The sequence below is a fragment of the Limulus polyphemus genome, unplaced genomic scaffold (assembly GCF_000517525.1).
Source record: "Limulus polyphemus unplaced genomic scaffold, Limulus_polyphemus-2.1.2 Scaffold1166, whole genome shotgun sequence".
In the NCBI taxonomy this organism is placed as follows: domain Eukaryota; kingdom Metazoa; phylum Arthropoda; class Merostomata; order Xiphosura; family Limulidae; genus Limulus; species Limulus polyphemus.
Genome location: NW_013666776.1, coordinates 292,057 through 316,586, shown reverse-complemented (window position 1 = coordinate 316,586; position 24,530 = coordinate 292,057). Strand labels below are relative to the sequence as shown.

The 24,530-nt window shown below is 32.6% G+C and overlaps 1 protein-coding gene across 2 annotated transcripts in view; it reads left to right on the top strand.

Annotated features, from left to right (window-relative positions):
• The window catches only part of LOC106462441 (DNA damage-regulated autophagy modulator protein 1-like), a 35,107-nt gene extending 11,144 nt beyond the window's left edge, over positions 1 to 23,963 (top strand). For both annotated transcript variants that reach the window (XM_022389711.1, XM_013922363.2), the window contains exons 3-8: positions 5,145 to 5,266; positions 7,201 to 7,355; positions 8,780 to 8,957; positions 16,892 to 16,965; positions 18,383 to 18,499; positions 19,123 to 23,963. In XM_022389711.1, the coding sequence (XP_022245419.1) occupies positions 5,145 to 5,266; positions 7,201 to 7,355; positions 8,780 to 8,957; positions 16,892 to 16,965; positions 18,383 to 18,499; positions 19,123 to 19,293 (817 nt within the window). In that variant the 3' untranslated portion in view covers positions 19,294 to 23,963. The remainder of the gene's footprint in view (positions 1 to 5,144; positions 5,267 to 7,200; positions 7,356 to 8,779; positions 8,958 to 16,891; positions 16,966 to 18,382; positions 18,500 to 19,122) is intronic.
• The last annotated feature ends 567 nt before the right edge of the window (positions 23,964 to 24,530 follow it).

The window sequence follows — 24,530 nt, the reverse complement described above, 5'->3', positions numbered from 1 at the left end:
CCTTAACCAAAATAAATCAATTAATTTTTTTCGATGTTTTTGAAAATTATAGTTTTCGAAATATGCGACGTTTCTTTTGCGGTTCAGTATATATACATCTTCAAAGAAATACCTGATGAGAATTGTCACTTTTAGGTATAAGACATGAATGTAATGTGTATATATACATTTTCAAAGAAATCCACTGATGAGAATTGTCACTTTTCAGTATACGACATGAATGTAAAGTATATATATATATATATACATTTTCAAAGAAATACTTGCATTTTGCACAAGTTTACTTTGAAACTTGTTAACAGGTTACTCCATATTATGTAGATAAAAATTTCTTATTTTAGAACTGTTTGCTTATCTCAAAATATAAAATCAAAAATAGCCTCATCTTGAAATTTGTCTTTAGTACTTTTGAAATTTTTCCCTATAATTGTGAGAATACATTTTTGCCGAAGTATGTAATTATTTTTATTCTTATTTTTCAATAACTAGTATTTGATTAAATGAAAAGTTCTTACTGTTTAAGTATTCTCATACTATGTAAGTATGTGTGTTTATATTACTTTAGACAATATCTGTATTAAAACTAAAGTCAGGATAAAATTAAGGATTGTGATTATAATTTGTTTCAGATCAGGTAGACGTACCTCTGAAAAGCCTTTCTTTGTTGAGGTTGAACTCATAATATCAATAGAACATGTGACTGAAAACTTCAGAATGTATTTTACACTTTGCAGAGCATACATCATTTACCTATAATTCTTCATTCTCAAACCTTCCTTGTGATTTATTGTGTGTGTGTGTGTGTCAGGAGATATAACACAAGCTCTGCTTTTCTGCTACAATCTAGATTGATGACAGTTGTGTTGTTCATTTTGCTATAATATTATTTCTCGTGCAACTGTTTGCACCACTAACAGAGTTTCTATACGGCTTCTTTTTACATGGCAATTCCCTTGAATCATGCTAACTTAAGATACTGTGAAAGGGATCTTGCCCCTCCATGTAGTCCATCCTTAGACCTGTTGTCTATTAGAATTTCTCCTAATACTCTAGATTACTTTCAAGTATGGCTCATTTGTGAGTTTCTTGTTGTTGGCTTCCCTTTTCTTCCTTCTCTAGAATCTGGATCTTTTCAAGACTAATGCTAGGTAGCATTGTCGACTCAGCTTCACCACCGATAGTTTATACTGATGTTCCTGGCAGGTATGATAATCATGTGGATGTTTAATTTGCATAACACTCACCACTTTCATTTGTTTTTTTTGTTTTTTTATAAAGGTCATTTTTTACCCAGACATAATATCCTTCAGTATCTGCAAAGCTTGTTTAATCTGCTACAGTGCTTGTCCTGAAATGATTTCCATACTTAAATCTTTTATTTCTCCCTCCTTCTCATGATATTTTAGTTTAAAATATTTTTCATAACTGGCTCTATATTCATATACTTCATATTCACCTTCTCTTATTTCTCCTTAAGCTTTTGACCCTTAATTTCATTATGGATCAGGGTCCACTTGTTTCTTTTTTTTATCTTACCCCATTGTAAGAGTTCTACCCTCCACACTATGATATGACTTGTTAAGAGAGACACTTTTCTTACACCATTATTAGTTATTCCTTTTTTTTTTTATTTAAAGTTACATATCTACTTTGAAGTCTTGATTACCTATGGGTCACACTGCTATTATTTCTATTATAACTTAGCTCTTATGTTCCTTTGATACTTTTAACCATCTGGTTGAAAACTGCTCATTTTTTAAACGGATGACATCCATATATATATATATATATACATTTTTAAATAACATGCTTTGTTTTTGACTAGGCAAATACTTAACTTTTTTCCCATTCAGGGGATTCTTATGAGCAGGAGTTTATTAGGGTTTAGCTTATTGTTTTCCTTCTGGTCATCATTCCCTTCTAGTCGTGTATCTTATGTTTTTTGATGTTCTGTATTTACTTATGGTTTTAGTGTGGCATAGTGTCAATATAAACAAGGTGGGTCTTTATGACTCACTCATTAACTCTTTCTTCTGAATGACTCCTCTGTCCATACTATTGGGGGTCAGATTTATGTTCATCTATGAGCCCTTCACTTTGGGTTGTGTGCTTACTTAAGATACTGTGAATGAGTCTGTGCCTCTTATGGAGTCTATCCTTAGATCTGTTGTCTATTAAAATTTGTACTACTGCTCTTGATTTTCTTTAAGTGTGGTTCATTTGTGAGTTTCCCATTGTTGGTTTACCTTTTCTTCCTCTTCTGGGATGTGGATCTTTTCACCAATGCCTCTCTCCAGGGCTAGGGTGATGTGTTACAGGACCATTATATTTAAAGTCTTTAGTTTTGTAGATATGCTATTCTCTTATGATTTTGTTAGATTTTAGCTGTTCCATATGAATATCAGGAGTCCTGTCCTTGTTAAACCATCACTATGTTCTAGTACTGTAAGATACTTTGACTGTTTTCTCTATGTTTTGGCTACATTCACATTATATCCTTTACTAATTTAGTATTTCATCAACAGTTCAATCATCCTGTGTTTGATGCACTTACAACAGCAGTTCATCATTTTCTGATACTTTACTGATTTCTGGAGACAACTTCTGTACAAATAAATGCTTTGAATCTGTCTGTGGAGATTTTTTTTCACTCTGTTTACTCTCTTCTTTCTCAGGTATTTGCCAATATCAATTGGTTCCATTGTCCAGTTCTCCTTAATACCCCATGCTGGCCTGCTCCACCATGGTTTCCACTAGTATTAGCAGAGAGATCCTATTCCATTACATTTGGTACATCTTCTACAATGATGCTTGTCATCTACAGCTTCATGTACCTCTTTCATGATTGTGGATTGTCTACTTTTACAGCAGACTACAGAACTACACTCTTAGGCACTGTCAGTTGCCACAGAAGTCATGCTTTGTCATCCCAACTTTTTTTAGGTGTTTTTTTGGGTTTTATTATTATTACATCTCCAACAAGTACCTAGTCATTGTTCATAATAGGAGATCTTAAGTTGTCTGGCTATTGTTTTTCAACGCTTCATAACTTGTTCACTCAACCATCTTTCCATAAAAATGTGTTTTATTTGTTACTCAATAAAGGGAGGAAATGTCGAATATTTTTGCCATTAATGTTTTTCATATTCTACATTTGTCATTCCACTTTCTATGTACTAGAGCTGCATGAAAGGGTGATGCCCTTTCGAAATGGACAAAAGATGTCATATAACAGCTGATGGCACCTACGTAGGTACCTTTCCCACTTGCATTTACTTCCTTGCATGGCATTAGAGATATCAGAAATTAGACTACTGTTATCACTAGATGTCTCAGCTCTACTAGGTGTGAATCATCATATGTTTTTTTATTTCTTTATTTACATTTTGATGTTGAGCCTATCCTTGGGGACTTCTTGGGTTTTTCTTCAGTTCTCCCTGAGCACTTGCTAATTTGGTCAGTTGTCTGATTCACTGACCAGTTTTGATATGGATGAAGAGATGTTGCTGCCTCTGGAGTAATAAAAGAGTGACATGGGTGAAGAGAAGTATGCCTTCTTCCTTTAGGTGCAATCTATTTCTAGTCTAGATTATCATATTCCTGCTTGTAGCTTGTATTTTAATATTTTGGAGTTCTTTTGATGTTTGTAGGTTCCTATCTCTTTTACAGTATGGGTATTCTGGTTTTCAGTATATCAAAGGTAAGTCTACCTGATATTAATTTTACATTTTTAAAATTAAAATGGATGTCAAACCTCTAAAATACTTTCTCTCCTGCTTCCCCACAGTTGAATTTCCATCACAACTGCAACTTTCGATAAAATCTATGGCAGAAAAGCAGAGCTTATGTAAGAATCCCCTGACACTTAATGCAATAAATTGTATGTAAGGTGGGAGAATGAAGAATTATGGGAAAATGATGTATTCTTTGCAAAGCATAAAAGACATTCAGAAGTTTTTGGTCACATGTTTTGTTGATGGCATGAGATCAAACTCAACAAGATAAGGATCTTAGTATTTCAGAGGTACGTACCTGTTGGATATCCATTTTAATTTTAAATATATAATATTTGATACCTGTACTGTAAACCATTACTGAGCAAGTAAGTGCAGAACACTTTCTATTAACAGTTAAATTTGTTTTACCCAGTAAGTTTGTGTACTTTTGGTATAGAAATATTCTCACGTGCTTGTGTCAGATTTTTCCCATACAAAACATACTGAATATGCTCTGTCTTCTTTCCTTAATGCTACTTACATTAACAGTGTTTGTTAGAGTATATAATATACTTGGGATATGCATTGTTAACCTAGTGTATAAACTTTGCACTATCGTAAATTTCTGAAGCTAGCTGAACCTCCTGAATGTTATTGTGTTTACAGCTTAAAATAACATCAACAGTGAGGGTACACAAATGATTAAACAATGCATTCTAATTTTTATAAGTAAGAATGTAACATATTTGATCTAAGTAGGTAGCTTGCTCTTGTGAGAAGCTAATTTTAATGAATCAGCCTCTACATATATTTGATTATCAGCTTGTTTTGCATACATTGACACAGAAACATGAGCACTAGAAATCCTAACAGCTCTTCAGTTTCCTTTGCGATATAATCATTTTATTAACCAAACAAATTTCTCATTTTATTTTCATTACAAACAAAATTATCATGTAAACTAAAGAACAAGTTACATGTGTTTTGAACAAAAGAAAGTATATACCATTAAAGTTGTATATTTTTCTTACCTTAGTTTAATTCTCACCATGTATTATGGTACATTATACACTGCCCATTCTATTAGTCCCATACATGCTTGCAAGTACTTCAGAATATCTACCCCCCCCCCCCCAAATCATAAACAGCTTTGCCAACATTTCAAGCTGCCTGTCCATTAAGTTTTTTTTTTTTACATTCTGATCAGCATTTCAATTTTTCTATCCCCAAAATGTCACATGTTTTGTTCAGCATTTCATGCTGCCCATTGGCTAAACTTAATTTACTTTGGACAGCATTTCGAGCCAATCATATCTTAAGCTCTGCTCAACAGTTCAGTCTGTCTATTCCCATACATTCTAGTCAATAAATATAAGTGGCTCAAGTAACTTTCTCAAGTTCTTTATTGTTTTTTTCCATGATAAACAGGTATGTCATATCTATACTGCATAGAGATGTGGAGGTGAGCTTTCCATATATTAGTGACACTGGAACCTACATCCCCGAGAGTTGCATCTTTGGTCAACTTTTAAACATAGTAGCTTGTCTGAGTAAGTAAATACTTCAGGAATTTTCTTGCTACTTTTAAAATCTGTAGGCCCATATGTAAAGTAATTAAATTTTATTATCTACTCCAACATCGTATAAGTAATGTCAACACATATGCTTTGTTGCATTTAATATGGAGGTACAAACAAAATATTTAAAACATTTTAAAGATTAATAGTCTACAGAGTCAGGAAAGGAAGAAAACAAAATTCTGATACAGTACATTATCTCGGCTCACATAATTAGTTATTCTCGTTCAATGCTGCTCTTTATATGCAAAAAAACATTTTATGCATGCCACAAGCCTTTTGCCTCCCCTCCATTGGAAATGACTCATTCTAATGTGTGTCTCATCCAAATCATCATGTGACAACCCTCCACCAATGAGAGTACCACACACACTCGTTATGCATGTGACTCCCTCTGTTCAGTTCTACCAAATTATCACTTGTTTGGCAGTGCTCGTGTTTGGATATTTCTAATTTTGTTCTCATGTCCTTTATTGTTGTAACTTTTACAATTATACTTTCCTGTCTTTTTTTTTTTTTTCACTCGTTTGTATTTATCTCTCAAACAATTTGTTTGATTTATTATTCACCGTGAATTCCGAGGTTAATGTGACCACTTTGGGTCTCACACCTACTATAGAGCCAGTTATGAAAAATATTTCAGTGGCTGTGGGTGTGAGCGAAGGATTTATCTATGATTTTTTGCTGAGAGATTGATTGTTATATGGTCAACCATCTTCTCCTGAAGTTGCTCCACTTCCTCATGAACAATCTAAACCTGTTTGTTCTTATGAAGATTTTGATGTATTTTGCTGTGTCTCCCTATGCCCCACCTGTAGAATAAGCTAGGCCTAATATGGCATGTATAGATATGATTTCTCAGGTATGTGCTGTTTTATCCCTTTCCCCATTTTCCTATGATCGTCGTCCTCCTTTATTGCACTACATGGGTAAAGCTGTCCATCCCTGTCATGTCTTGTATTGAATAAATCAGTATGGTCTGCTTTTAAAAATAAGATTTCCTGGTCACCCTCAGGTGTTGACGTTCCTCCAGACTCTCCATTGTGTTTCACCCCTCCCCTTTCTTCTAGTGGAGTTTGAAAGTCCTTACCACTTTCCAGTTCCTAGCCGCTGAGATGGTGGACCATGGAGGCATCCTCCTGAATGGATTAATGACATAAAATTTCAATACAGAAATACCATTCAGTGTAGAGTAGGGCAGTGGTGTTCTGCTGGTGCAGATGATGTGATATCCTCCACTGTAAAGCATATGTAAACTCAAAGGAGTGAGACATCAAATTGCAGTTCACCCCTTTGATTGGGATCCCTCATCCTACTCCCATGTGAATGTTGGTTCTCGCTGGCCAGGTTTTGGATTTAGAGTAAAACCAATCAACATAAGTCCTTTTTTGCATATAGAGAGCAGCACCGAACAAGAATAGCTAATTATGTGAGAGGAGGTAAGTACCTATTGGAAACTAATTTTCAGTATAGGAGAATTATAACATTGGTAAATGTTTCTTGCTTTAACAGTATACTGTACATGAAAGGTTAGCAAATGTGTATGTACAAAAGGCGTGTATATTCACTGCATAATTTATATGTAACATTAAAATTAATTCTTTTTTACTGAAACCTTAAATTCATAGGCAACTAGAAGTTAAAAAAACATTAATTTATACTTATAGAAATAAAATTTGGATTGTTAATGTGTTATTTTTTACTCTGAATGTTGTATGTTCATACTTTCTCCAAATCTGTTATCTCAAACAATCACATCAACATAGGTAATCAACATTTCGGCTTTTTTGTCAATATATATCTAAAGCTACACCTTGAACTTATACCAGCATGAAGGGAAACTGAGTTTTTCAAAGCTCGTGTTGTCAAAGATGTTTTTTTTTAAACACTCTTCACATTCTCCACAGTTGCAGCTACGGTGTATGTCCGATACAAGCAAGTTGAACATTACTATCAAAATCACCTTGGAAGTGAATCAACACAAATGCTTCGGTTGAATATGGTAGGACTATGTCTAGGGTGGGCTGCTGCACTTGGAGCAAGTCTGGTAGCAAATTTTCAAGTGTGTAGAACTATTTTTCTTACATCATTGTTGGTAAACATTACTCTAAGAACCTCAATGAAATAAATATTAAGTTCAGTTTTAATAATATATATATTTTACTATAAAAATGATCCATTATGTGTGTGTGTGTGTGTGTGTTAACATCCTTGACCAAGAGGTGGTTGGCTTGATTACCATAAATTTTTGTATGGTAACTGGAATCCATCCAACATTGTACTTAAACTATTTTGTTTTGGAATTTTTGCCCAAAAAGGGAATAAAAAAAAACTTTAATATAAGGCACATTTTGAATATTTTTATAGAGTTTGAAATCGAAAACACGAGTACTTAATCAGTTACATGAGTCAATTATTACCTTCCTCAAAGCAGGTTATGCAATTAGCATCTAATTAGGTCATTAGGGATTAAATAACAAAATAAAGAAAACAGACACTATCCTTTATACAATTTTTGTTTCCCTTACGGGTACTCTCAGCTAGTATATATATATGTATATAGTTATGAGATTTGAGGGAAACCAATTTATTATTATTTTTATAAAGTCAAATGAGTTCTGTATGTTAGGTGTTTATAAGGATATTTTCAAAACCAAAACATGTGAATGATGTTGTTGCATCATCGAGGTCACGTGACTGGTGTGGCGCCCTCTATTTTCTAGAACTATCCTGTACTTTGGCAAATGCTCTAGTATTTACTAGATACAGGGTAGTTTGGTATATAAAAAGGGGACAACGTGAATAATGTAATGTGTGTGTAGACAGTGAGTAATTGAACTGCAGTCAGAGAGCACGAGAGACGTTACAGCGTTTGTTTAGCACGATTGTTGAAGTTGAGTGTATTGGTAAAGTTATATTCAGAAAGAATAAACCAGTTTTATTAAGTAAAGACTTGTGTCGCTTAAGTTTCGTCAGAACGAAGTTACGGAAAAATCAATTAACAAACGGAGACGTAACAATGTGTTTGACATTAAAGGATGGACATCTGTATAGGTGTGTAGAAACAACTGGTGTGAGGTTGAAATAGTCCGTATACAAATTTGTGTTTTTGAACAAGCAAAATGAAATGTAATGTTTTGTGTTAGATGATGTTACACTCCCCTTACTTCCTTTAGAAGCATTTTCGTGTATATATTGTTTTAAACTTAATATGGAGTTATATTAATACCATAGTTTCTATGTGAAACTAATCTTGTATTTTTAATACAAAGATATCCAACATCAAACAAAAAATGTTTCAACAAATTGTTTATCTTCTAAAATTGTATTTTTAATTACATAACCTGAATGACCATTTATTTTTATAGATAAAGCTTTGTAAGATCTTTTAATCTCCTATTATATGTAGGGACCTATTTGCAAAGAGTTAATTAATTAATATGTTAAGTGTGTGTATATATATATTTGTGTATTTCTTCACCATAGGAGACAGCTGTGATTGTTGTTCACATGATAGGGGCTACAATGGCTTTTGGTTTAGGAATGATATATACGTGGCTTCAAACAGTCATTTCATTCTACACGTGCCCATTGATGAATACTAAGACAGTGGCCGGGATACGACTGTTTCTATCCATAGTTAGCATGATGTGCTTTATTATATGTATCTTTTGTGAAGAGGATAAATTCTAGGTTAATTGTGTTCTAACAAGTTTCTTGAAGGTCATATTGTAGTAATTCACCAAGTTTTTTATTAATTTAACACTGATTTTTTAGTATAATCTCGCTTGTAGTGATTCACTAAGTTTCTTCTAAATTAAACACTAATTTTTAGATATTACTTGTAATAATTCACTAAGTGTCTTATTAATTAAACACTGATTTTTAATATAATCTCATCTGTAATAATTCACCAAAGTTCTTATTAATTAATTACTGATTTTCTTAATATACTTATATATATTATATGGTAATCCAGTGTCTATTTAGTTAATAACTGATTTTTAGTATAATCTCATTTGTGGTGATAATTCACAACTTTTATTTAATTATTTATTGATTTGTACCAATAATTTTACATATTGTGGTAATCCACAGCATCTAATTTGTTAATTATAGATTTTTAGTATAATCTCACTTATTGTGGTAATCCAGGGCTTATCTCATAGTAATTCACCAAGATTTGTATTATAAGTTTTAACAGTTTTAAACTATTGTTGTAAGAAGAGAAAAGCCACTGTATACATTAAATAAAACTCCACAGACATATCTTTTTTTGAGTGGATTATTTTATTTTTTGTACTTTATAACAATGTTTTCATCACTTCTGTGGTCATCATTAGGTAAACTGTCATTTATCTTATGAAATTTTAGAAAGTTGCATGAGCATTTTGTTCCAATTCAAAAAATGCATAGGGTGATATCTCTGTTTTTTATTTAAATTATATTTTAGTCAAAGAATAACTAACATATATTTTTCTTCTATTAATGTTATTCTCATAATATTTCAAAGTTGTTAATATTGATTAGATATTGATTTATTGTGTCGTGTTCATAAATGTGTGATGAAGAATAGTTATGTATTTGATCCTAATATTTATGTTGCATCACATTTAACCTCTGAAAGTGCTGTTGCATTGATCACATTGATATTTGTAGATGCTTTTGTTGTTGAAGTTGTCAGAATAAAGCCCCCTTAGATGATATTTGGTTTTAGTACTCACTTTTTAAATAAAAATAACTTTATTCTTTAGATTTTTGTTTATACTTGTTTCCAAGTGTTTATGATGTTTGTGGTTATTAGTGTATTTGAGTTTGTGCATTTTGTTTCCTTCTTGGAGTTTATGGTGTTTTCTCTTTCCTTTTTTTATTATACAATTTATTTTTATATTTGGCTAAAGTTCTAGTGACAACTTGTTTAGAGAAGTGACTTTTGCTAATAAATCTATCAAATACCGATTCTAGTTCATGTTACAGATTACTGCCACTGCATGTGTTAAATGCTGTGTTGTAAGTGCATGATAATGTGCTAATTCTTTTTTTTTTTTTAGTTCAGATTTGCAGTAGATTTTGGTGTTAAAACTGTTTGTGTTTCTTTCTATTTTATCTTTGTGTAAATTAAAACATGGTTTTCATTTTCTTAATCAAACGTGAACTTGACATTAGCATGAATGTTTACATGTTGTAGAAATGACTGTCGATAGTCGTTATCTTTAAATCCTCAAAATACATCATCGAAATATCTAAACTAGTCTGTGTGAGGGTGTAGAGTTGTATTATTCAAAGTAAAACTTATGAACAAATAGATGGCAGCCTTCTGTCACCTGGATTATACAAATATTTCATTAACAAAATAGAAAGACAGGCCAAGCACCTGTTGTTCTCCAAGAAGGAATTGTTAAAGCCATGAAGTGCAGGTGGGAGACTGGAGAGATTTGAGGCACTTGTCATTCTCTGAGAAGGAACTATTAAAAGTAGGCTATTCAATTGTCTAAGAACTAACCAAAAATGTTATGGAAGACTACTTGAATAGACTACTTTTAAAGTTAAAAAGAACAGTGATATCACAGAAGACATGTACAACAACTTAAAAGTCACTAATGCACATACCCCTTGTTTGTTTAGTGCTCCAAAAATTCCTGAAATCCCAAGTGATATTGCCCTATCCTTTTCACTTATGGCAACCATAATCATAAGCCTGCATAATTTTTAGGTTTCCCAATTAAACCATTACATGACGAGAATAAACAGAGAATTAAAAGTGTTCCAGAATTCCAAAGAGATCTCAATAACTTTAACAATCATCACAAAATGTACAGCCTTAATGTATTCTCCATGTATACAATGATACCAAAAGAGGAAGCAATAGACATGAAAAATTTTCACAAACTGGATTACAACCTGAGCTTAAAAAGTTGGAAAAATGTGTTCCACTTTGCATTAAAAATATTTTTTTACCTGGAGACTGGAGAAGATAAAGAGGCACCTGTGTTCCCCAAGAAGGAATCATTAAAGTCATGTAGTGCAGGTGTGAGACTGGAGAAGATAAAGAGGCACCTGTGTTCCCCAAGAAGGAATCATTAAAGTCATGTAGTGCAGGTGTGAGACTGGAGAAAGTAGAGCCACCTGCACTATATGATTTTAATAATTCCTCCTCCGAGAATGACAAGTGCCTCTCTATTCTCCCATTTGTACCACATGACTTTAATGATTCTTTCCCAGAGAGTAACAGGTGCTTCTCTACTCTCTCCAGTCTCACACCTGCACTACATGAATTTAACGATTCGTTCTTGGGAAACACAGGTGCCTCTTTATCTTGTCCAGTCTTCCACCTGCACTACATGATTTTGATAATTCCTCCTCCACAAATGACAAGTGCCTCTCCAGTCTCCCATTTGTACTACATTACTTTAACGATTTAACCTTCCCAGAGAGTGACAGGTGCTTCTCTTCTCTCTCTCCAGTCCCTCATTTGCACTACCTGACTTTGATGATTCCTTCCCAGAGAATGTCAGGTGCTTCTCTACTCTCTCTCCAGTTCCTCTTCTGCACTACATGACTTTGATGATTCCTTCCCAGAGAATGACAGGTGCTTCTCTACTCTCTCTCCAGTTCCTCACCTGCACTACATAACTTTGATGATTCTGTCTTGAAGAATGATAGGTGCCTCTGTGTTTTTCCCAGTTCCAGATCCACATGTAGATTGGGTTTTATTATATAAAATATTGCAGAAGTAAGATGTTGAAGTTGACATTAATATTTTAGTTGTAAAGTAAAAGTAAAAAAAATGCCGTTTTCATATCAATTCTTTCTTCTCCCAACATCAGGGAAAATTATCTTAAAAGATTAAGATAGTTATTAGCTATTTCATATCATTTCTATCTCTTCTCAACACTAAGAAGATATATTGAGAAACATTTTTAAATATTCCTGGCTATGAATTTGGTTGCAGATCATTTATCTCGTCCCAACCAGATTCTCCCCACGGCATGGTCTTTCAATCCTCAGGTCTTTCGGTGGGTGTGTTCTTACCTCAAAATATCTCATATTGATGCCTTTGCTACACCCTGGAACACCAAACTTCCTTCCTTCTTTTGGTCTACCATTCCATACCCATTAGCTCTTTTAGTGGATGCATTCACTCAGGATTGGAGGGGTCTTTATATCTATGCTTACCCTCCAATTTGACTCCTATCCAGAGTTCTATCCCTCGTCCAAACCACTCCATATCTAGTTTTGCTTATTGCTTCGTATTAACCTGCAGAGCCATGGTTTCTTCTACTTTTACCTTTACTTGTACAATATCCCCTGCCCTTAACTGTTTCAGTCTCTTCTCTATCAGGCATTGTTCATCCAGACATCACCAAACTCTGTCTTCATGCTTGGGTTTTGTCAGGTCCATTGCCTCAGCCCAGACTCCTCATGTTGTATCATTCCTTTCCCAAACCATCAGACCATCCATGACCATTTACCAAATACATTGGTCTACCTTCCACCTTTTGTCTCTTCAACATGGCTTTCCTTCTTCCCATCCTTCCATTCCTCATCTTTCCAATTCTTCACCAGGTTGTTAGACAAGGGCTTGTCTGTTTGATGGTATCTATCTATTGGGCAGCCCTGTTGAACACCTTCTATTTCTCTTGATTTCACATGGTTTTGTTCTCTTCTTTCATTTCCCTTCTTTTCCATTCCTTTTGTATCAATCGACCATCATGTTTCTTTGTTTTGCCGAATTGGGATCTTAATGTGATCCTGTATACCCTTTCTCGTTCTCCCTTTGAACCACTGGCTACATGTTACTTGTACCATCTCTCCCTCAAGACCTATTTCCTCCACCTCATTGCTTGCAGGTGTCGTCATTCAGATATTTATGCCACTTCTGTTTTTCACATTCTTTACCATACCTTTTATGTTATCCTCTACCCTGACCAGTCCTTCCTTCCTAAGACCTATGCTTCCTGGGAAGGTGGTTTGGCTTTCTGACCCATTTTCTTACTTTTTATTTCCCACCTTTCTCTCATTCAAATATGGATAGGCTTCTTTGTCCAGTTCACTCCTTAAAGTGTTTTGTGACACATACTGCTTGCTTTCAGTATTTGTGTTCCCGACTTGTTATTCCCTGGAATCCTTCCATTTCCTGTGATCTGTCACCCATCACTCTCACTGGTTGGGTTTGTCAACTTATAAGGCTGGCATATTCAGACTTATCCATGGAAGGTCGCCATCTCCACAGTATTTTTTTTGCATCAAATTCGTTACATTACTATGTCTTCGGCTGCTCTCCTTTGCCATCCTTTAGAAGAAAACATTCAGGCTGGAATGTGAACTACTCCCAATACCTTTGTCACTCATTATCTGCATGATCTGGCTGTATCTTTTTTTTTTCTCACAATTTTACACACATCCATTCACCTTTGATGGAGGTAAGTCTTATCACTTCCTTTCATCTATGTTTTATTTTCAGCATCCCTAGTCTTTACCACCTGGTTAGGTATGCTTTGCTTTAAACCCATACTAGTTTATAGTTGCTATATAATGCTCACTGTAGAGGTAGGATGTTTCTGTAAGACCACTGGTCACTTACCCAGTAGTGTGTGTATATACTAGATATCAAACAATAATTTTGGTTGCAGAAAGTTCTTTCCCTTCTTCTACGGTTGAGTTTGGGAGACTTAGTCTGCCTAGTAATACCGACAACAGGACATTCACATTCTGTACCTACAGTTGGGTGATTGTTCCATGCCTTCCTCATAAATCTGGATAGAGGATGTCTGTGCTCTGCCTTTATGTTGAGTGAATTATGGTTTTGCTCGTAATACTGGTTACAGCTTTACCCTGTTCTTACAGTTGAGCCGAGGCAACCCATGACCCCATAATGCTGGGTTAAGTTTGTTGTACTTCTTGCTCCTACGGTAGTTTCGGGAGTTTTTCCGGTTACAACTGAAAGTTCACTTTGTCTTAGTAATTGCAGTCGCCTGACATATGACTCTCTGTTTATTTACAGTTGGTGTTGTTGGGTATATAGATATATATATATAACATGATCCCCTTGCCCTAGCCACAATGTTGTTATTACAGTTTTGTTCATCCTCAACCTCATAATGCCAAGGACGAGTTATGGAACTTTTTCTGTCTGGTTGAGATTGAGAATTTACAGAGCTCATTCCATTATATGTTATTATTGCTTGCAACTTTCAAACCATGTTCCACTTGTGCAAGTAACTTTCTTTTCTGCCCACTTTGGATTAATTTTCTACTTCCTGGGCAAAGAGCATACCTATTTCAGAAGTGGTGTGGTGACCCACATGTGTGCTCCATTTTTATCACCAAGCACACCTGTTCATTCTGGGCAGATGCTTTCCACTTGGTTTCACTTTCATGTGCCTACACCAGTACCCCCACCTTTACAATGTGGGATTATAGGTTTGTTAAAGAGGAGGCAAGACTGTATCAGAAGTTAACATTTTTCTTACACTGAAAATATATTTCTGATAGGCACTTACCTCCTTTCACACCCTTCCTTCCCACTGCTGGTGTTCATATTTTGATACCTGCCAATTCTTGAAAGTGAGGATTGAGCAGGAATAGCAGAGGGAGCTAGCTGCACTAGTATAGGTGGTGCAATACTATTAGTGGAGAGTAGTCACACGAAATGGCGTGAAACTGATAGGGTATAAAGATTGGTGCACTAATTGTAAAACCTTTTTTAGCAATGCTTAGAAGGAAAACAAGGATCGAGATATCTTTGTGTGATAGGAGGTAAGTACCTAACAGAAATACATTTTCATTGTAAGAAAAATGTTAACTTTCAAGAACAATAATGCTCCCGTGCCAGCTAATATTTCCACAAGGGTTTTGAAGGAGGTAAGGATTGGATATGTTAGCGACTTGCTGCTATATTTTGTAAGTCCTTGAATAGTGGGCAGGTACCAGAGGATTGGAAGTTGGCTAATGCTACTCCTTTTTTCAAGGAAGGTGATAAAAATTGTCCCAGTAATTATAAACCCATTAGTCTTACATCAGTTGTGGGAAAAATTTTGGATAGTCTGATAAAAGATGCTTTCCAAAGTTATGTAACAAAGTTTAGAATTTTATTGAATAGTCAACATGGTTTCACTGAAGGAAAATCTTGTTTTACAAATCTTTTGACATCCTTTGAAAAGGTAGCTACTCATGTTGATGAGCTTAAGAGTGTAGATTTGGTGTATATGGAATTTTAGAAAATCTTGGACAAGGTGCCATATAAAAGGCTTGTAAAAAATTATCCCTGTAGGTGTCTGGGATAAGTTAGTTCATTGGTTAGAAGAGTGGTTGGATGGAAGAAAGCAGAGGGTTATTATAAATGGAGTTCAGTCAGACTGGATTAATGTCACAAGTGGAATATCTCAGGGCTCAGTCTTAGGATCTTTGCTCTTTTTGATTTACATCAATCATATAGATGAAGGAATAGTCAATAAATTACTTAAATTTGCTGATGATATTAAAATCTTGGGTGTTGCTGGCTGTAAGAAGGATGCTGCTGATTTACAAAAGGAATTAGATCATTTAGTGAGTTGGGTGAATAAATGGCAGATAGGTTTTAATTATAATAAATGCAAGATAATACATGTGGGTTATCATAATTTGAATTATAAGTATAATTTGGATGGGAATAACCTTAAAGTGTCATGAAGGAAAGAGATCTTGGTGTAATAGTCGATCAGTCTCTAAAGCGATCCAAGCAGTGTGCTGTTGCTAGTGGTAGGGCAAATAGGATTTTAGGTTGTATCTACAGAAATATTTAATATAAGTCTAAAGAGGTTATAATGTCATTCAACAGGTTACTGGTTAGGCCGTATTTGGAATATTGTGTTCAGTCTTAGGCTCCTTACCTTAAGAAGGACATTGAATTTTTGGAAAGGGTTTCTAGAACAGTGCCTGATATGGAGAGGTTGTCATATGAGCAGAGGTACAAATCTCTCAAATTGTTTTCTCTTGAAAAAATAGAAGAGTTAGTGGGGATTTGATTAAGGTTTTTAAGATTGTAAAGGGAATTGATAGTGTTGATGCATCATCTTTTTTCATACTTAACAGTGAGAATAGTAGGACTAGGGGACACAAGTATAAATTTTGGCAGGTTAGGAGTCATCTTCAGCTAAGACAATTTTATTTTTCTAACATGGTGGTTGGCCTTTGGATGTTGTGGAAGCAGTAAATTTAAGTGAGTTTAAGAGAAAGCTTGATAACTATATGAATGACAAGGGCTGGATTTGAAGTTGTTTTTTTTTATTTACTTATTTAATATTTATATTTTAGTTTCGAGAATGGGACAGTCTAGATGGACCAATATGTCCATTGTTGTCTTTAAACATTATGTTATGTGTATGTGTGTGTTTTTATTATATAGTCCTAAAGATTAGTTATATTACTTAATAGTAAAATAATGTCAGTATTAAGTAAAGCTTGGTAAAAGTTCATTTGTTTATAAAAGTTTAGTCAATGAAATGAGGAATTTTTATTATTATGATAGATATCACGTGGTTGGTGATTCAATCTGTAGTTAGGCCTAAGCCAATGAACTACAGAATGTTAATAATTCTTTTCTTAACAAATTTCCAGTAAATATAACAACTCCCATATCACTTAAATATTTCCATGGAAAAGATACAACCAAATGGGATCCTAAAGATGGGGTAAGTTGTACACATTTATATTGTAAAATTAATTTAATTTCATCTATCAAGCTTTTTTTGTTTTTCTTCTGTCAACTTTTATTCTTCTGCGTGATTTTAATTAACAGCATTTTCTTTTCTGTTTTTTATTTAATAATTAACTTCCTATCATCTGTTATTTTATTCCTAATAATCTCATTCCTATATTTAACCTTCATGTCTTCTCTCATTCTTCTGTGCTATCTTGTTTTAAAATTTGCTTCTTTTTTCATTATTTTTAGTTATTTTTTAAATACAGCAACCTTCATTTCTCTTCTACTTTTCTGCTCTCTCCTTATTATATGATACATTTCCTTAACAATGAAAGTTATCAAGTGTTAATACTGTTTTTTGTTGTTATATTTCTAATTCTAAAACTGTGTAAATCATGGTTTTTAATAACAACTGTTTCTTCTCTGTTGCTTTTCTTTCTGCTGTTTTATTATTTATAGCATTCTGTGTTTGAGCTTTCATATTCTCTTGCTGGATTACTTTTCAGTACAATCATTTTACAACTAGTATGATATTTTTCATCTCTTTTACTGACTTTGTTTTTTAAAGTTTGACCCCGTCATCCTTTCATTATTCTGTTCTTATGTTAACAAATGTTTTTCAACTTTTACCTACCTGTATTTTATTTTTCTAGTGACCAAGTTTTTCAAGAGTCATCTTTTTTTGTATTCCTTTATTGATATCTTTAGTTTATATGTCTCTATCTCTTTTTCCAGAGATGGTGATATTTTTATTAATAATGGCATGATGGTTTTGTTCTTTTCAAATCTTTAAGAAAAACAGCTGTACTTGCTCTTAACTCAAGAGTTGTCCATAAAAAAAGTAATTCTTTGATAGAATATTTAATATTAACTTCCAGTCAAAACAAGCTACTTACTTAGATCATAATTATAATTAACCTGATAATGAGCATAGCTAATTAAATATACATTTATGTCATTATTTAATATTAACTTCCAGCCAAAACAAGCTACTTACTTAGATCAGAATTATAATTAACCTGGTAATGACCTAATTAAATATACTGTTCTTACTTATAAAGATTAGAAGATTGTTTCACCATTTGGGGACCAGAATGCTAACTGCTTGTAAACCTAGTAATATTTCATGAGGTAAATCTGTATACTAAACTAACAATACAAAACTGTCTTTACAATGAAAATTAGAAAGATAGATATATTAACATTCTAATTTATACAGTTAATGCAAGAACAAAGTACAAATTTAATACAGAACACATAAACACTAGTTGTCTGCTTCGTGTATTGTCATAGATTTAATGTACACTGAAGAAGCTTAAGTGCATTAACAAAATGTGGTTTAACTTCAGAGCCAAGATTTCTTAGTAAAAAATTATACAAAGAACTCTTTTGATTTATCTTCCTAGGGATTTGATGCTCATGTTGTGTCAACAGTGTCAGAATGGATACTAGCATTGGCTTTTGATTTTTACTTTCTGACTTTTGTAAGAGAGCTCCATGATATCTCAATGACATCACCAAAAGTAGGTCATCAAGTCATTACTAGACATCATTGTACTTGTTATCCACTTTCAAGGCTGTAGGAAGTAGTAAGACCAGTCAGGCCATGGCCAAAATTGCTTCCTATGGCAATGAACTGTTTATAATGTTGCAACTTTGGGTTATTGCAAACATTTTCCATACAATGTTACAGCATGTTTTTTTATGCCATTAAATGATATTTCTTATTACTGTCCCACTATTTAAAGTTCAGATGTGAAGAGTTGAAATTTATAAAATAATAGAAATAAGTCTGTACAAGGATTTATTTTTTTGTTATACAAAAGTTTAATAAATGATATAGGCTAGTTAATGTGCTTTTGTTTTTAAAATAACTTCATTTTTGGGTAGGCTTTCTAAATACATAAACTAATCAGACACTTAGGAAGTTTTGAGAATAAGAAATAAGTGTATTTTGCTTTAAACTTAGGTGTTCTGATAAGATAAGGATTTCTGTAATTCTTTCCCATCATCTGTGTTATGGATGAAGTGTGGGTTACATAAGTTATATATTTGAGTTTCTTTAACATGTGCTATAAAAGAAGGGACAAAAAACTGTTGAGTTTCAGTAGAAAACAAGTTTGAATTAATAAGATCAATTCCTTAGGTTATTTTCCTGATTCAAGAAATGGGAATGCCTACAAGTGGCGACATCTATCGTTGTGATGATAACTTGGAGGTGGCCTCCCCACAAAGTTCCAGAACTGTAGAACCTGTTTCCCCCAGGGAAGTGATAAGCAGTGTATGCTCTGCTACTTCCCAGGTTATTATACAATGATAAACGGTTCCTTATCTTAGGATAGTTTTTGATCAAAGTTGTAATGCTGCAGTCTTGGAACCAGTTTCAACAGTCTCATCAGCACTGGTAAACAAAATGTTGACATTCCAGTGAGAATATGTGAATTTATATCATGTCCAGAACCTAAAGTTTTATTCTATTACTTTCTCATGTTGTATTATTTAAGTTAATGAGACAGTTGTATTATATTAAATAATAATTTTTTTAAACTAAAAAAGTGAATGTTCATAAATGGAGATCGATTATTTTAAGTATTATTGTGGGTATATGAAGATTTTATGGTTGTTATTGGTGTGATTAAATCTTTTATATTAGCGTTGGTCCTCAGGTTTCATAATACGTATGTACATCAATGCAAGTATTTTATTACAAATTTTCACAGTCATAACTAAAATCATACAAGCTCTTAGTACAGTCATGTGTTGTTAGTATTTAACTAGTTGATAACATCTTATTTAACAATCTGCTGAATATTACAGTTATGTAATTCAACAAAAATGGGTTTAGTTCCTTACAATGGTAAACTGATACACGTGACCACTGTTTAGACCATTTCACTTGTATTCTTAATCCAGAAAGGTCCATAGTCTCATGGAAAATGAGGAATTAATAGACAGGTTGTTAACTTTTCTTATATTTGATATATAACGTTTTAATGTTCAAGTATAATATATGGTCTTTTTTAATATATAATAATAATATACTATTTGGTCACTCTAGTGTTAAAACTACTAATGTCTCTGGTATTTTTAAAAAGCAAACTTGGATTGATAAGATTAATTCTTTGTGTCATTTTCTTGACTACGAAATCAAGAAGTCTTAAAAGTAGCAACATCTGTCGTAATGACATTTTCTAATATCAAATGGTATTAGCAGAAATTCAACCAGAGTATTTTATATAGTTGCATATTTTTTTGATAAGGGTATTATTTATTTGATGTTGTTCACTTGGTCCTGAATCAATACTTTGATAAAATACAAATTTCATAAATACATTATGTATGGGAAACTGAAAATTCTTGACAGAGCATTGTAAGTATTCTGACCTGCTGTAACTAACCATCAAATATGGACAGACAAGAACAAGTTGAATTTGAGAGTAAAGTAATTTCATGTAGTTTAACATTGAAAAAATGTAGTGTATACTTTTACACCATTAATTTCTAGTAGGTGTTAAACCGTCTTTTATTTGTCTTTCATTCTTAGAAACACACACACAGTATTAAAGAAAAAGTGTTTGATGTTATACGAGTGTAATACTCTTAAAATTAAGAAAACTCGTTTCTCTTTATATTTGAAAATGTTAAAATAAGTGCTAGCTTTGACAACTTTAAACTTATAAAGTAAAGTAGCAAATCAGAAATTTTTGTCTTTTATTTTAAAAAAACTGACAGTAGTGAATTAAGGATTAATTTCTCATAAAGTTTTTCAAAGATTTAACTTCCAGTTTATGACAATATTTGGGCTATGTTGATGTCAAGATAAAAAAGATGCATGTTTCAGAATCATTACCTGACTCTCTCCTTATTTATTTATGGAATTTTTATTATATTTTTTAAATGTTTTACAGCCATCCAAATTAGTTTAAAGGTTTTCAGTATTCATTTAGTTATTTTACATGTATATCCCTGAGGCTTTACTAACAAATACAAAAATAATTCATTTGAGTGTGTGTGTGTGTGTGTGTATGTTATACATTTCCTTGCTATCAAAAATTATGTCTTCATATTTCAAAAAATCAGAGCCTACTCTGCATAATTCTGGATGTTAACCCTGATGTTAATTGTTATTTACTATCTATTTCAACAGCATATTCCTTGTAATTTTCTACCACTGTGTTGTTTCCTTTGCTCTATCTTTCCCCATTTACTATCATTATCTTTTAACTAAATGCAACATCTTATACATTATCAGTTGGAATTGCATGTTTGAATTTTGAAGCATTATGTGAAATATCTTTAACAATGTTATATTTATCAAATTATATATATTTTCATGTATAACATATTATCAAAACAGCTTTATAAGTTCAACATTTAAAAAATTAATTACAATTTACATACATTTTAATGTCTTTTCAATCATAGATTTTTACTTTGAAATATGAGTGTTTTTTAAGTCATTTGACTAATGTTTCTGTACAGAACAAATAACGTGGGTTTTTGTGGGATATCTTGAAGTATTAATTATGTCTATTGAATAAGGAGATAAAATAATAAACATGTTTACATAAATTTTCCTTAGTTGAAGTTTTAATTTCATTCACAAAGAGAATTTTCATTTATAGATCTGCAGGTTCAGAGTTCTGATCTCTTCATTAAAAAGTGCTTGCTCTTTATTATAGAGGTGTTATAATATGACAGCCAATCCCACTTTTCATTGGTAACAAGAGTATCCATAGACTCTGTAGTGGATAGTATTGACAACCTGCCTTACCTCCAATCTTTAACTTCTAAATTAGGGACAGCTAGTGCAGATATCCCTCTTGTATGCTTGAAAAAAATAAACACATTTCCAGACTTTTTGTAAACTTAAAAACATATTATAACCATCAACTATGATTAGCTGGTATTATCCCTCTTAATTTTCATAGCACACCCATACGACTTTCATATACCATTGTTGCTAAAATCATTTTGAAATATTACAAGTACATTAAACTAAGGATGAATTGTCCACATTCAATAACCATGGAAGAAAACCATGTAGACATGTTACAGGTACATTAAACCAAGGATGGATATTCTTCAGTTAATAACCATAGTAGAAAACCTTATTAAGATGTTACAGGTATGTTAAACTAATGATGAATTGTCCATATTCAATAACCATGGAAGAAAACCATGTAGACATGTTACAGGTACATTAAACCAAGGACGGATATTCTTCAGTTAATAACCATAGTAGAAAACCATATTAAGATGTTACAGGTATGTTAAACTAATGATGAACTTTCCACAATTAATAACGATAGTAGAAATCCATGTTGAGATGTCACAGGTATATTAAACCCAAGATCAACTTTTCATAGTTAATAACCATGCCAGAAAAAACATGTTGAGGTGCTATAGGTACATTAAACCAAGGATCTACTCTCCACAGTTAATTACCAAAGTAAAAAAACTTGAGATTTTTCAGGTATATTAAACCAAGTATGAACTATTGACAGTTAATAACCATAAAAAGAAACCATGTTGATATATTAGAGGTACATTAAACCAAAGATGAACTTTCGATAGTTAATTACCATTGTCAAAAACCATGTTGAGATGCTACAAGTACCTTAAAACAAGAATGAACTTTCCACAGTTAATAACCATGTTAATATGTTACAGGTATATTAAACCAAGGATGAACTTTCCACAGTAATAACCATAGTAGAAAACAATTTTGAGATTTTTCAGGTATATTTAACTAAGGATGAACTATCAACAGTTAATAACCATAGAAAGAAACCACATTGATATATTAGAGGTACATTAAACCAAGGATGAACTTTCCACAGTTAATACCATAGTAAAAGACAATGTTGAGATGTTACAGGTATATTAAATTAAGGATGAATTTTTGACAGTTAATAATTACGGCAAAAAACTATGTTGAGGTGTTACAGGTACATTAAACCAAGGATGAACTTTTCACAGTTAATAACTATAATAGAAACCATATTAAGATGTTATAGGTACAATAAACAATAGATGAACTTTTCACAGTTAATAACCATAGTAAAAAACCATGTTGAGATTTTACAAGTATATTAAACAACCTTTCCACACATAATAACCGTAGTAAAAAATCCTCGTTGATATATCAGGTACATTAAACCAAGGATGAACTTTCCATAATCAATAACCATGGAAGAAAACCATGTTGAGATGTTATAGGTACAATAAACTAAGGATGAACTTTCCACAATTAATAATTATGTTGACATGTTACAGGTACATTAAACCAAGGATGAATATTCCTCAGTTAATAACCATAGTAGAAAACCATATTAAGATGTTACAGGTATAATAAACTAAAGATGAACTTTCCACAGTTAATAACTATAGTAGAAATACATGTTCATATGTTACAGGTACATTAAACCTAGGATGAAGTTTCGACAGTTAACAACCATAGAAAGAAACCATCTTGATATATTAGAGGTACGTTAAAGCAAGGATGAACTTTCCACAGTTAAAGACCATACTAAAAAACCATGTTCAAATGTTACAGGTATATTAAACCAAGGATGAACTATCAACAGTTAATAACCATAGACAGAAACAATGTTGAAGTATTAGAGGTACGTTAAAGCAAGGATGAACTTTCCACAGTTAAAGACCATACTAAAAAACCATGTTCAAATGTTACAGGTATATTAAACCAAGGATGAACTATCAACAGTTAATAACCATAGACAGAAACCATGTTGATATATTAGAGATACATTAAACCAAGGATGAACTTTCCACAGTTAATAACTATGGCAAAAAATCATGTTGTAATATTGCAGGTATATTAAACCAAGTATAAACTATTGACAGTTAATAACCATAGGAAGTAACCATGTTGATATATTAGAGGTACATTAAACCAAGGATGAACTTTCGATAGTTAATAACCATAGTAAAAAAACCATGTTGAGATGCTACAAGTACATTAAAACAAGGATGAATTTTTCACACTAATAGCCATAATAGAAAACCATGTTCATATGTTACACGTATATTAAACCAAGAATAAACAATCTGAAAGTTCTTGTGTTTTAAATAATAATAATAATCAGTATGTCGTTCATTTATTATATTTAGTTGTAGGGCGATTATTGATTATGTATGATTTGTGAAACATTAAGTGTCCTACAGAACATTGTCTGAAAGAAGTTATGAACAGTTTAGTAATATATTCCACACTTTCACAAGTTTTGTGTGTGTTTAGAGGTGATCAATGGTTATAGAGAAAATAGATGGATACAGTAAGTCAATCATTTATTATTTTTATTGCAGATAATGATTTTAACATAAATAAATCTAGACGTTGATGACTTGTAGAATTACTATCACAATACATTTGTTAAAATCCCACGGTAATAAGTGATTAAGTATATGTGAAAATCGCCTTTGTAAAATGTGTAAATTATTTTGTTGTATAAAGACAAATTAGTAAAAGTGGTATTACATAATAAACGTTTTATTGGTGACATAAATTTTTGTATAAAGACAAAGTTT